General features: G+C 39.2%; 1 protein-coding gene across 3 annotated transcripts; it reads left to right on the forward strand.

The window, feature by feature from the left end:
* Positions 1 to 5,992: 5,992 nt before the first annotated feature.
* On the forward strand, positions 5,993 to 13,776 carry LOC143510533 (uncharacterized). 3 transcript variants are annotated; one of them, XM_076999982.1, is made up of 5 exons: positions 5,993 to 6,009; positions 10,450 to 10,579; positions 10,947 to 11,306; positions 12,055 to 12,182; positions 13,121 to 13,776. In XM_076999982.1, exons 2-5 carry the CDS (start codon positions 10,516 to 10,518, stop codon positions 13,175 to 13,177), a joined length of 609 nt encoding a protein of 202 aa, XP_076856097.1. In that variant the 5' UTR covers positions 5,993 to 6,009; positions 10,450 to 10,515; the 3' UTR covers positions 13,178 to 13,776. The 3 variants fall into 3 exon arrangements, with proteins under 3 accessions (XP_076856097.1, XP_076856098.1, XP_076856096.1); XM_076999983.1 differs by lacking the exons at positions 5,993 to 6,009; positions 10,450 to 10,579 and adding an exon at positions 10,298 to 10,420; XM_076999981.1 differs by lacking the exon at positions 5,993 to 6,009 and having other exon boundaries at positions 10,427 to 10,579.
* The last annotated feature ends 791 nt before the right edge of the window (positions 13,777 to 14,567 follow it).

The raw sequence follows: 14,567 nt of genomic DNA on the forward strand, positions 1-14,567 counted from the left end.
GGCACGCATCGCCTCCCCCGCAGAGATTTACAACCGTGATAGCAGCTAGAGAAATCACGCACAACACGCCGATGAAAGAATGAAACAATATTTCATTCATGCGATGAAACAATATTTCACGTAATTTATAAACATGCAGGTGATGGATATTTTTGCAGTTCGAGATTAGCTATATTATGTTATATTCCGAGCCAGTTCAGACTTTCCCTAAGCACAATTTTGATAAGGGGGCCTCCAACTTGATCTTTGTAACCATTTTGTGGCAGGTGCAACTGTGCCTCCTTTTTGGCTTAAGAATAAACAGACATATACACAACTAAATGAGGTGTTAATTGCATCAACTCTTTTATGCCCATTCAAACAGGCTGCCTTAAATGTCATTTATTTATTCTAACACAGGTGAATATTTCTACCATTATCTTAATACTATATGATTCTAATGTATTAAGATGTTTGCTGTTGTTCCCAGTTTGCATAGCCAATGAAAAGCCAATGGAGTCTTTTTTCCATCTCTCTTTTCATATCCTCTTTATATGTCATTTCACTTCACTTTTATGATGCACTTGGCACGAGAGGGAGACGATGGGGCATTCGTCAATTCGCGGGACTCTAGCCAACGTGCGTGAGCTATAGGGTGCGCCAGTTCTGTTATAATTCAGAGAGTATGCCTGCTGTTGTCAGCACAACCTTAATGTCTTAACCTTAATACAGTTTTCTGGTCTAACAATGGCGACACATGTCCGTGTCCGTGCCTCTGACGGAAACAGATCTAAATCCTGCTGGGGAAGTAACACAAATCTGAGACTATGTGACTTTATTCTGACAATGTAATCATTTATTTTCATTTTAACACCCACCCACCCACACACACACACACACACACACACACACACACGGACGTAATTTTAGGTGAGGGGGACACAAATAGGGTTGCTGGGGGGTTCCAGATAGTTGACCGGGGGGGCGAACGAAAATTGTTGATTGTTGATTGGGGGGGGGGGGGGGGGGTCGGGGGGTTGCGAACAAAAATTGTTGAGGGGGAGGGGGTGGCGAACGAAAATTGTTAGGCTATAGGAGCGGTCGTTTTCTGCATGGTCCAACCGCTAGATTCGTCGCTATTTAAATATTTGGTTTTAACCGTAAAAACTGGGGGGGGACTAAAACCGGCTTTTGAGAAAGTCGTCCCCCCCCCCCAAATTATGTCCGTGCACACACACACACACACCCACACACACACACACTCACAAATGTTATTATTATGACTCGGCCTCTGCTGGTTCACTGAGAAGTTACGCAACAACCAATGTACTTAAATGATCACGAGTTAATAAAACATTCACATAATAAAATAAAATGGCCAAACAGTCATTCACATTTTTGGTTCACCCTTCCAATGTCTTTTCCTCATCACGTGTCTTCCTCGCACTCTTAGGGAGTTTTTTATCGGACTGTAGCGCCATAAACCCCACATAAAACGATCTTGTGACACCTGTTATATTAAACGGTAGATAAAAAAATTTGATTTGAGTGAACGCCAAATAAAAAAATAACAGGTATCGTAAAGATCATCATAGATTTAAAAAGTCCCATAGACTAGGAACACAAGCTTTGCTTCTCACCAGAACACTAAGCAAAGACGGAGCGTCAGTCGTGGCTGAGTTATAATGCGGTAGTTTCATTATGTCGCCGCGATAGAATAGTGTCAGAACACATCCAAGCTAGCCGCATAACCACAGAAGTGTCACATTAACCATGCTGGAGAACGTCCATCACTACAAAGGCCTAAAATTGAGTGACATGGATCATCGGTCAGTGGAAGAAGCTGCCCTTAGGGTATTCCAGAGTGGGTTTAGCACATATCTGTTAACTCCAAGTACATGGAAACCGAAGGTTTTGCGTATGTAAAATCGAGCCCAGCGTACGTTATTGCTACGATATTACACGTTGTAAAACTAACCTGCAATCTAGCAATCTAGAAGATTGGTGTTGGGGCTCATATTGGGAAAAAACTTTAATTTAGAAAACTAACTGATGAAGCACAATAAGGCCTTATGTTGAAGACTTTATACGAAATCCCCAGTATATGAAATAACGAAAGTGACACTGTTAGCAGGCTGGCCACCAGGCCACTAGGGGGAGGCATAGATCCACCTGACAGCAATCAGGAACTCAGCCACGACTGATGCTCCGTCTGTTTATTCTTTTTGTTATACTTTTTATTGTTTTTATCACAAGGTATTTTACAAAACATTCCCATCCCATACCTCTCCCCGTGGGTCAGCTATCGAGGTGCAAACAGAAAACACAAGGTACATTAAATAATAAAACAAAATTATAAAAATAAACCACAAAAATAAATATCAAATAATTTTAAAGAAAGAAACAAACAAGCAAACGAAAAAAGGGGGTGTGTCCACAGCAGCAACACAGGAGCGCAATGTTAGCACAAAAATAAACAGGCATCCCATGTGCGTTAGGATTATGAGGGAGATCTAAGCCTGGTCTGTGACCAGAACTCACTCAACTCCCCTCTCAGAAGAAGGGAACTCAGATTTCCTGGAAGATAATTTATGAAGGAGGACCAGATTTTGTGAAACATGCCTTCTTTACCCTTAGCTAGAGCCATCCCTTTCATGTGGCAAAGTATTTAAAATTTCCACTGTGTGACTGTGGGTGAGCATTCTTTAGTTCAGTTCAATAATATGCATTAACGTGCAGAGAGGAGGAGTTTCTCCAGTAATGTGTATCTTGATGCTGGGAGCTGTAATACCTTAGAGGGTAACCCAACCAGAAAGACAATGGGGTCTTTCTTCACCTCAACTTCAATGACTTCACTAATTATTTTGGCCACTTGGGTCCAGAATCTTGACGTATACTTACAATCCCAAAAATAGTGAAAATAGGTCCCTCTTTCAGAGTTGCACTTGATGCAGATAGGAGAGATTGAGCGATCTATTTTGTGTAATATGACCAGAGTAATGTGTAACCTATGCAGTATTTTATACTGAGTTTCCCTTAGTCTATTACAGGTAGCCACTGACCTGATGACACCAATGGCCTCCTGCCAGTCATCCTCAATAAATTTGGTCCCTAAATCACCCTCCCATTTTTGAGAGATGTTGTGTAGCTCATATGTGTCACAGGAAAGTAATAGGGAATAAAAACCCAAAAAAACAGTTTGAGATTTTTACTGTTTAGAAGGAAAGTTTCTGGACTACGAAAGGGAGAAGTGGTAGGAGGGAGTTAGGCAAGGAAAAAATTAAATGTCTTATTTGTAAGTAGCCAAAGAAATTGGACTTAGGAATATCAAAGGCATCCTGTAGTTCCTGAAAAGACATAAAACTATTGTCTTTAAACAAATGATCAAGGAAAATGATTCGCTTGTCTCGCCATGAACTGAAGACAGAGGAGTTGTTACCTGGTGGGAAATCAGGATTTTGAGTGATGGGTGCCAGTAACGATTTACCATGTATCCCAAACTATTTTGAAATATCACGTCAAACTTTAATGCTATTATAAATTAAAGGGTTGTGTTTAACATCAGGGTTAATGGATTACACATATCCAGACTCCAAGGGGAAAATGGATAGCACGCCCAAGAGTCAGCACAAGGCACCTCATCTATATAGGCATGTAACCAGGACCAAAGATGGCGAGCATGACAGGCCCAGTTATAAAAAATTGAATTGGGTAATGCACGCCCCCCCGTATCTGTAGAAAGTTGAAGTACCTTAAGACATAACCTAGGTTTTTCCCCATGCCAGATGAACTTGGACTCTGCTCTCTCTAAATCCCCATTAGCTTTTTTTGTTAGGTATAGAGGGAGCATCTGCAAAGGATAAAGAAACCGGGGCAGTACATTCATTTTGATGAGACTAATTCGACCAAACAATATTAGTGGAAGGTTATGCCAGCGTTCCAGGTCTTTTTTGACCGCCCTAAATATAGGTACAAAATTAAGCTTCCAGAGGTCTTAACAGCGTCGGTGAAATTCTAATTCCAAGATATGTGAAACCAAAGTTTGGCCATTTAAAAGGGAAATTATTTAGCACATCAGATTTAGCTATGAAACCTAGCGGCATAGCTTCAGACTCATTAAAGTTAATTTTATACCCTGACACAGAACTCACTAAAAGTATGCATATATGCAGGAATGGATAATGCTGGAGATGAAACAAACAAAAGAATGTCATCTGCATAAAGGGCAATTTTGTGTTCTATGTCTCCCAAATATACTCCTTTTATTTCAGTATGTGAACGTATGACCCCTGCAAGTGGTTCTATGGCCAGGGCAAAGAGAAGAGGGCTAAGAGGGCACCCTTGACGGACACCCCTAGCCACTGGAAAGGGTTCAGAGCGGCGACCATTAGTTATGATGATAGCTCTAGGTGCCTGGTATATATTTGGGTCCACTTTAAGAAATTCCCACCAAGGCCAAACATTTCCATAATGTCAAACAAATAAGGCCATTCAACTCTGTCGTACGCCTTTTCGACATCTAAGGATATAGCTAATGTTTTCTGTTTATTTAAAAATGAAGAATGAGCAATATTTAAAAGTCTTCTGATTTATAAGGATTGGAAGCAAGCTTTCAAGATGTTTTGCCAAGAGCTTTGAAAGTAGTTTGCTATCTACTGATATAAGGCTAATGGGTCTGTAAGAACCACATATATCGTGGGGTTTGCCCTTCTTCAGAAGAACAGAGATGTGTGCTAGGCTTAGAGTAGGTGGAAGACAACCCTTCTCAAAACTGTCAACATACATGTCTGTAAGGGGGCGTACTAGTATTTTCATAAAAGTTTTATAAAAGTGTGGGCCAAAGCCATCTGGACCAGGTGCTTTCCCACTTTGGAGTGTTTTGATAGTGTCTGCTACCTCCTCCTCAGTGATAGGCCTACACAACACTCAAAAAAACTCAAAAAGCCAAAGCCCATATATTTCTTGCTAAACACAAACTGTTTTCAATAAACTGATTTCATGAGGTTATTCAGTTCTGTTGACTTAAAATGCCTAGTTCCATGTTCATCTAGAAGAGAGGAGATAATGTTAGGTTCTTCTACCCTTCCACGAGCCAGCTGGGCAAGTAAACGGCCTGGCTTATTGCCTGACTCAAACAGTCTGTGTTTAGCAAGAAATATATGGGCTTCGGCTTTTTGAGTGCGAGCTGCCTCTAATTGTTTTGCTAAATGTCTGTTTGGTGTGCGCTTAAATTGAGTTTCAATATCTGTCAAAACCTCTTCTAGTTCTAATTGTCTTTTTAAGGCCTCCTTTTTCTGTGCAGAGGTGTAAGATATAATGGCCCCACGTATGGCTTCCCATAAAGTTGAAGGGCTAACCTCAGGGGATTTATTTTCAGCAAAAAAGAACTGGCATTGCTCAGTAATGAAATCAACAATTGATTGTTAAGCATGACAGGTGACAGACGCCAAAGATAGCATGAGGGGTCTCTGTAAGGTGGGGAGATAACTAAAACTACAGCTGAGTTGTCTGATAAAGATTGGGTACCAATCTTGCAGTCTTTTGTTCTGTCCAAAAATTGTCTTGAGGAGAAGAGATAATCAATTCTAGAATTAACCTGATGAGGGGATGAAAAAAATGTGTAATCCCTATCAAGGAGGTGAAGTACTCTCCACACATCATACATATCCAAATCTTCAAGCAGGCTATTACTTTTTGAAGTAGAGGTAAGACGAGGGGAAGACACATCCAACTCTGAGTTGAGCACACAATTTAAATCACCACCAATGAGTGTATGTGGTGAGGAGAATGATGCCAAATCAACAAGGAGTTTTGGGAGAAAAGCCTAGACACATAGACACATCCTAGAACAATAAGTTCACCATATAGATAGCCAGACAAGAGCACTTACCGTCCCTTTTTGTCAGATATGCTCTTTCCAAAGTGAAAGGTAATGAGCACAGCAACCCCCCTACTTTTGGAATTATATGAGGAGTGGAATACCGGACCTACCCAGCTCCTTCGTAATTTTAAATGTTCTAGCTCTGAGAGGTGGGTTTCCTGGATAAAGGCTACTTGACATTTTTTTAAAGGAGTGTACCTTCTGACGTTTAACAACATTATTGATGCCTTTGACATTGAGTGTGATTATTTTAACATCACCCATAACTTAATATCAATCGAAAATGCGATGACATGACAGGAATATATTTATTTATTATTATATTTATTTATTGTTTATTCTTAAGCCAAAAAGGAGGCACAACACTAGAGGAGATTCAGTTGCACCTGCCACAAAATGGTCACAAAGATCAAGTTCGAGGACCCCTTATCAAAATTGTGTTTAGGGAAAGTCTGATTATAACATAATATAGGTAATCTCGAACTACAAAAATATCCATCACCTGCATGTATATAAATTACGTGAAATATTGTTTGCTTTCATCGGCGTGTTGTGCGTGATTTCTCTAGCTGCTATCACGGTTGTAAATCTCTGCGGGGGAGGCGATGCGTGCCACCTCCACTGATTCATTTTGAAAGTGAAAGCTTATGTATTAGGTTACTGTAGTGTTGCTGAAAGGGACAGTCTTGGATACACCGTCTCCTGGAGTGGCAGCGATCGCTACTATCGGTAAGTGCGCTTTTTATTTTTGTGTAGTTTACGCAAAAGGAAAGATCAGACTAAATGTATAGACTTAGAAGGAAACTGACAGCAGGCAGTCTACTGTGCACTAGAATATTATTGTCACTATTTTTGGATGTGCAAGCTTATCTCTAAGGGAAAACGCACGTGAAAGAGTACAGGGAAGCATTTGTAATACACTCAATACGTACTCAATTTGTTATCATTTAAAACATGCCCTGTCCATTATTCTCTGTTCAACAATGACAATAAATGTTTTTATTAATGCATCACTTTTAAAAAAGGATATTTGAAAGCAATTAAGAGCATCATAAATCCGTCATTGCAAAGTAGATTTTAACTAATCAATTAATATGACATGTTACTGGAAACTAAACGTAGTTGCGTGTCAGTGCAACGTGCCAAATTGTGAATGTACTCAAGGTAAAAGTCCACTTTTGTAAATCATTAAAGAGAGAGAAAGACTGGCTTAAGGAGGAAGTGTAAATCAACCACTGCTGTGTTTATAGACAAAGATTCATGAGCAACAAGGGCATTATGTTGTATGGGCGCCGACAGAACAGACTTGAAGTTTCTGTGGGACACTGATTTAAAAACCATTTCGTTTTCACCTTTGTTTTTGTATAGCAGTTATCATGCATTGTCTCTAAGCAACTTTATTGAAATTAAGTCAGACAGGTTGAGTTCTGAGGAGGTAGAACATGGCGCTGGTCAGGGCTTTGATGCCCAGGGAGCACATTGAAATGAGAAAGTGTTTGATACAATGCTCTATATATTTCAGGAGGTCAGATGTGATGGACCGAAAGTGGTGCCTTCTTATGTGTGCACTGATTAGTGCAGAGTGTGTCAGCACAGGTAAGGATGGGCAAAGACCACTGACTATGTTTCAAGGTTCACACACACACACACCCACCCACACACACACACACACACACACATGTGTGTGTGTGTGTGTGTGAACATTGAAACATCTATATCTATTAGTCACACTGTATATAATCTCTCACATTGACACAAGTGCAGGTAACAACAGATAAGGTGTGTGTTGCTGTGTGTATCTGTGTTCTGTTATTACAGTTTATTCACTAATGTTATTTGTTGTATTATTTTCAGATTATAAACCAAGTTGTCCTGACATAACTGGCACTGTGGGGAGTCCATTAACACTAATGTGCACTGTTCGGTGTGCCCAAAACTGCATGAGTTATTCCTATAAATTCAAGAAAAACAATGAAGAATTGTCTCTAGATGGGCAGCCAAACCGCACTGAAAAAATTCAAGATTATGCTAAAACTTTCACATTTATCTACAAAATCAAGAAAACATCCAAAGAAGATAATGGGAGTTTCACATTCTGGGTACAACTGAACATAGGATTCACTTTCTCTAAATTCACTGTGACATTATCAGGTACTTTGGTCTTGTCTGTCCATGCGTTCTATGCCTTTAAATATTTTGTAGTATGTGCTTGTACATTGTTACATTTTTCTTCATTTGACTCTCCTCACAGAGATGGATGACACTCCATATCATTCTACAGATCACACTGCAGAGGGTACAGAGATTAATGGTAAAAGCAAAGTTCATCTTATGTGCATTACACGCTGTGTATTACTGTTCCTCATATGTGTATTCCAGTATTACTACTTAGGTCAACATGTGGATGTGTTAACAAGTTACAGTGTCAGTGTACACACTCCAGCATCTGCCGCTCATGTGCCATTTTGTTAGCTGATGACTTCTCTGTCTTTCCCCAGCAGCCCTCAAATCTGAGAGAAATGTTCCTATGACTGGACCTGTGATCAGCATCTTCGCCATCGTCGGCATATGTGTCTTTGTTTTAGTGTTTATGTATCGCAAAAAGTATGGGACATGCTCTAAAACTAATCATGACCAAGAGTGTGGTATTAGCATGAAAAGTGATGATTCACTACAAACATCCCTCAACATGTCATTGTTAGAGGTGCCGAAAGAGTTCTCTACTAGGTAAGGGGTAGATTCATAGGATCCCCTCTGATGTCAAGAGTGAATCTATGGCCTTGATCATGCTGAGCGTGGATCAGGTATTGCCCAATCATTTCTGCTGTAGCTGAAATAGAAAGGTATGAAAAAGAATTGGGTTTACATATATGGGCCAATTATACAAATCAGATCAACAGCCTGTACAGTTTCTCATGTTTTGTAAACAGATCAGTTTAATTATGTATTTTGCATGTATGTAGCATAAATATGCATTAATCTTTTTCTGATTTCTATGAAATAGCATCTCAGAGCTGTGCTCATAGCTCAGTAAGAGCTAATATGGTCAAGTTATTCCACACCTACTAAAGGATTGAGTGTGTATGTCTTTACTGTTGATTCTCTGGTAATGGGGTATTGTCTTGGGAATCTGATAAGAAATGTGCTTATGTCCCTCACTGGCAGAAAAAAAATCACAGAGAGAACATTAGAACGCACACCAAGTAATTGAATAAAAATATTTTAGAGTAAATATTTTTCTAAGTTCTGGTTTTGTTTCTGTTGGATTTCATTTTGTCTTCTGTTTTCTGTTTGTTCTTTATATGTATTTTTTATCATCCTTAAAATACTCCAACTTTTTGTATATACTTTAAACTGGATGTGTGACTCAGGCTTTGATGGGTGTTTTATATTGTCATGTACATTAAACATATAGAAACACTATTGAATATAAAATGTATAATGTTAATAAAGGTACATAATTCACAGCTTAAATTTGGGGTTTGTCATTGGTTACATGTCACCAAAACACAATGTGGTATCTAATGTGTGGATGTACTGTACTTAAGTTAAAATGGCAGTGAACACAATCTGCTGTCTGCCTTGTTTGTGCCACTGTGTTTGCTTTGAGAGCTGTGAGCCAGGCTTTGGATTGATGACATCTGTCTTTATAGGGAGTCACCGGTCATGGACTGACCTAATCACACCGGATACTGGTTCAAGTATTGATTCAACGAACAATTCTAGAATGGGACTTCTGTGCCTTTTCCTCATCATTGTCATATGTGCTTCCGCTTTTATCTACTACAGAAAGAAGAAAGAAAGAATTACTGAATCTTGTGAATTGTCATACAGGCAATATAATTAATAATGATGAACCTGGATCAGTCATGAAACAATCATGTGTGTTGAAGAAGAACCAAAGGTCAAACGTATAAACCAATTCTACGAAACATAACATTTTGTAAACAGATCAGTTAAATTATGCATTTTGCACATATGTAATTCCACATATTTCTGAATCTATGGAATAGCATTTCAGTTCAGTTCAGTATGGCAAAAAAAAGAATATTACAACACAAACACCATGGCATACACATAGGCTGATTAAACAGGGAATTATATATTTTCTCAGTTATTTTTGTTTGGATTTCAATTTACATTTTGTGTTTTGCTTTATGTTGTATTTAATATTTGTTTTCACAACCTTAAAATACTTTAACCTTAAAAATCTAGCTGTTTTAGCTATTTTTTATATATAATAACTGAAAACTGTAGATATGATGGGATTGTTACATTTTCATACATGGTAAGCATAATGAAACAGCCCCTTTGTAGACCAAATCTATGGTATTAAATAAAGGTGCATGATTCAAAACTGACATTTGGCGATTTTAGCACTGTGCAAAAAAAAAAAAATTACAGGAAATGTGCAAAACCAATGGTTCCTGTCCTCAATATTACAACTCACAGTCAACTAAGACACTTTGATAGAAGCCAGGAGGGCTGCCTTGATTGTCAGCAAGAAAGTTACAGAAGGGAAAACCACATTTCCTGTCAGTATGAGGCAGAAGGATGAAGGTGAGCTGGTATGCTTCTTTTATGTTCAGATGCGGCGGGGAGCAGAGTTTTAGAAGATTCTTGTGCAGCTGTCTTGGTTATGGTCCTGTGGAAAGATGCTTCTGACTCTCCTCTGTGTCTCCCTGGCTTTGTTCTCTCCAGACAATCTAGCCAAATCAGGTGGGCCGTGTGTCTCTGTCGATTGTTGACAATGCAGTGTTTAGTCTTAATGTGCAAAGGTCTTTTGGTGTTTCCTCTGTATATACTTGATTCAACTCACAAAAGGCTTAGTGAAGATGAATTAGGTAAGTAGCTAAATGCAGAGAAAACTGAACATCAATACACTTGAAAGTAAAATAACTTCTGGGTTTGTATTTGGCAGTTGATCATAAGCAAAGACCTGAGCCATTTAGCCAATATATAAATCTATATTTGAGTGTACTTGTATGCATATGCAGACAGTAATGTGTTACTGGTTGTTTTCTCCAGTGTAACGGTTATATGCAGTTCTGGTTACATCCTGGTCTTTGTCTCCCTTGCAACACAGTGTCCCCCAGAATCTCCCAGACACCGATGGCCATCACCCTCTTGCAGAACTCCACGGCGGAGCTCCACTGCAGTGTCACGTCTGAGCAGCCGTTCGGGCTGTACCTCAAGCGCCTGTACGCTGTGAAGCGAGAAGTGCTGTACCTGTCCCTGCCCTCTCGCAAAGAGACGCTCCATGACACGGTGAAGCATCGTCTGTCGGTCACAGGCACCTGCTGTGACTTCACCCTGCGGCTCTCTCAGCTCCAGGTGGAGGACACAGATGGCTATATCTGTGAATGGCTCTTCCACCATGACCACAGTACAGCCATTTCTCAACCCAGTCACAAACAAGCCAATGAGACCATCATCATTATTAGAGGTATTAGAGTTTCACCAGACTGGCCAAAAGTAGATAAATAAATAAAAAATTTAAGCTATTCATTATGCTATCTAAAACCAGTAATGTCATTGTTTTATACATTTTATAAATTTTAATAAATGCATGTATAATGTGGATTATAGAATATGTGATGCCTTATAATCCCTGGCATAAGCCTGTATAATAACTTATAAATAGTTATACTACTAGCTGTGCAAGCAAAAGAGAAGCACTTCCTGTTTCTGTGGAAAATGTATGTTCTGTTTCAGAAACTGTCAGAACCTGTGCTTGTGTATGTAGCAAAAATTGCTCAAGAGTAATTATATAGGCTTATGGCAGGCATTATAACGCATCATACATGTCATATAGTGCATCATGAATTCATTTATAATGCATTATATATAGAGGATTCATGGGAAGTATCTACCATGTAGTGATATATATTATTGTTTGTGTTATGTTATAAATCTGTAGTGTATTTTTGCTTTTTTTCATATGCTATAAAATAAGTTTAAAAGTGCCATACAGGTTATAATGAAACCTTATTTCTGAAGCTTCTCTGCTCTCTGGGCCTTTAGTTTCAGTAGAGAAGTCACAGCAGAGTCAGGAAGTGAGTTTAGCTGTGCGTTAACTATTAGATAGAAAGGTCAAATCAACAGGAACTGTATCTGAACAGGTGTGAAAAGCTGTGAATGTGAGCTGAATGTGATAGTGTATGTGTAATGAGTCAGATTGCTCTCTTTCTTAGATGGAGACCCACAGGAAGACTGCAGTAAACATCGCACGGCTGACCAGTTTTTCAGAGGCATCACTTTTACAATGGGTGTCACAACACTCATTATATGCAGTGTTGCTATGACCTGGAGAATCCGACAGGTAAGGGCCAGGTTGAGGAGAGACCAACAGGCCGTCATTTGCATCTTAACTAACATGCCAATGTATGCAAAATAAGGCATAGGTAAAGTCATGCTGGCTTTTTGATGTTAAAAATATAATCTGTGGGAAATGTATCTGAGATGAGATATGCTTTTCCATCCTCAGTACATAAGCATCCAGTACTTTCCAGAGTGTTCTTCCCAAACCTTTTGGAATATTATATATGACATCATCACCCTCCACCCTCAGGGAAAGTAACTTCAATTTGGAAATCAAAGGAAATTGCTCTATATTCCTGTGCTGTTAGTGCACCAGAAAGGAAGCGAGTTTTCAAGTTCGGTCCTACACAATATAATGATGTGCTGTTTTAATCACAACACAAATGATATCAACCACTACTCTGCCCACTTTTCGTTCTCACTATATTGGCAAATGACCTCCCACGGAGAGCAGTCACCAGTCACATTATCAGAGCTAATCTGTGCATGTCAGAGCAGTTCGGTTCATATCTGGAATATGTTCTATTTAGAATCACAGAACCATTTCTGAAAACCATGGCAACAGCATTTTGGCCTGTTGAAATTGCATCCAGCAGGGTTTGTTCAGGCCTGAGGGTTATAATGATAAACGTAGAGAAGTCTGCTCTGATGGTCTGGAGAGAAAGGGATGCACTGATCGTGGTGCCTAGTTGGAATGATAGAAGATGGCCACTGAACTCTTGTGGCTCATTTTTTTGTTTTTGTTTAGTCTGCCTCTGTGTGCAACACTGCTCTCTTCTCCTCAGATGACAATCAAAACAGGAAGAAATGCAGTGATACAGGCAGGGTGGCTATTTCATCATCTACAAAGTCAAATGGGGCCCTTTGACGAGCATTTCATGGCTCTGGTATTGTTTTGGCTTGTGTAATCTGTCTGTATTTCTCTCCTGTGTCTTTCAGTGGCTCTCCCATCACTATTCATCTTCTCAAGGTCAACACAGGCATCGCAGACCTTAAGCTCCCCCCACAGAAGATGACAGTACAAATCTATCAGCAATGCACCCTGTTTCTTCTATAGGGTGCTCATCTGAGAATATATTTGGGCTACCTTAAATATATTGGGCAAACCTTCCCTCAGGAGACAGGTGAAAGAAAAGGCTCCATCTTAACTGACTTTACTTAATATACTTTGTTCTTTTCTTCCCATTCCTACTGATTCTGTGTTATTTATTTCCAAAAATGTATTTATTTACATGTATGTGGTTTTGCAAATACTGTGGTGGTGACAGGACACTCTCACCAGTGTTCCAATAATGTCAGATATAGGGAGGACAGTCTCTGGGAAGCTGATACAGTGCTAGATCAAAAGACTCACAAACCATGTCCATTGTGGTATATTTAAATGCATTCTAATCAATGTTGATTCTTTCAAATATCTCTCCACCTCTCCTCACTGCTCTTCTTCTTGTGATACTCCATTTCTGTTGTCCTGTTATTCATTGTAATTACATAATACAGATTCTAATTAGACTAAATCTAAACTGCCGGTACGTCTTACAGACAATAAAGTGTATTTTCATCCATTTTAAATAAAAGTACTTTTGTGGTCAACCATCCTACTTATACACATTTAGTGGTGTAATGAAGTAACATAAATGTTTAATATTTCCTGCTATATCATAGCCAAAACAAATATTTGTCAACTGAAAGTAACTCAGAGTTATAGCTGTACTGTTTCCTGGAACATTAACCCCAGAACAGCTGAACCTACAACTCACAGAGTACAAGACTTCTTGTGCTTCTGAAGAGAGTCTTCAGATATGTGCCTTACTAGTGTGAGTATGACAGTTTTCTAGACAGTAGTCACAAAGTCATTCACAAGAGAGTTTAAATCTCTACTACAGCCATGTTAGAAATGTAAATAAAATAATGTAAATACTAAAACTTCTACAAAACACACAACAGTGAAAATAAACAGGCGTATAAAAAGTCAAGAACAGTACACAGATTTCTCACACTTCTCACAAGTGTGATCTTAGCTGCCATTTAAATGAATCCACTGAAGCAGCTGTCCTGATGCAGGCAAACTGTTCCAAAGTTCTGGTATTACTTCCTCTAAAGCTCTGTCACCATGGGTTCTTAACTGGCACAGCTAGTAGATTAACCTTGTTTGAACTAAGAGAAAGAGCTGATAAAGAGAAATGAAACAGACTAGTCACATGTGCAGGAGTCTAATCATGCCAGTACTCCATATGTATGAGTACGAAGCAGAACAGGAGCCAATGAAGAGGTTTACATATAGGGTCCAAGTGAGACCTTCTATTTGACCTAGTACATATTTTAGCAGCGGACTGAATTGCCTCAGACAGTCATAAGCTGACTTAGTACATAATGAGAAGAGTTTGTT

Source organism: Brachyhypopomus gauderio, chromosome 3 (assembly GCF_052324685.1).
Source record: "Brachyhypopomus gauderio isolate BG-103 chromosome 3, BGAUD_0.2, whole genome shotgun sequence".
Classification (NCBI taxonomy): domain Eukaryota; kingdom Metazoa; phylum Chordata; class Actinopteri; order Gymnotiformes; family Hypopomidae; genus Brachyhypopomus; species Brachyhypopomus gauderio.

Excerpts from the sequence above, each read along its gene's own strand:
- LOC143510533 (XM_076999982.1), top strand. The coding sequence starts at position 10,516 with ATGCTTCTGACTCTCCTCTGTGTCTCCCTGGCTTTGTTCTCTCCAGAC. Across the intron at positions 10,580-10,946 it reads AGACAATCTAGCCAAATCAG|TGTCCCCCAGAATCTCCCAG; the intron begins GTGGGCCGTGTG and ends CTTGCAACACAG. Across the intron at positions 11,307-12,054 it reads GACCATCATCATTATTAGAG|ATGGAGACCCACAGGAAGAC; the intron begins GTATTAGAGTTT and ends TCTCTTTCTTAG.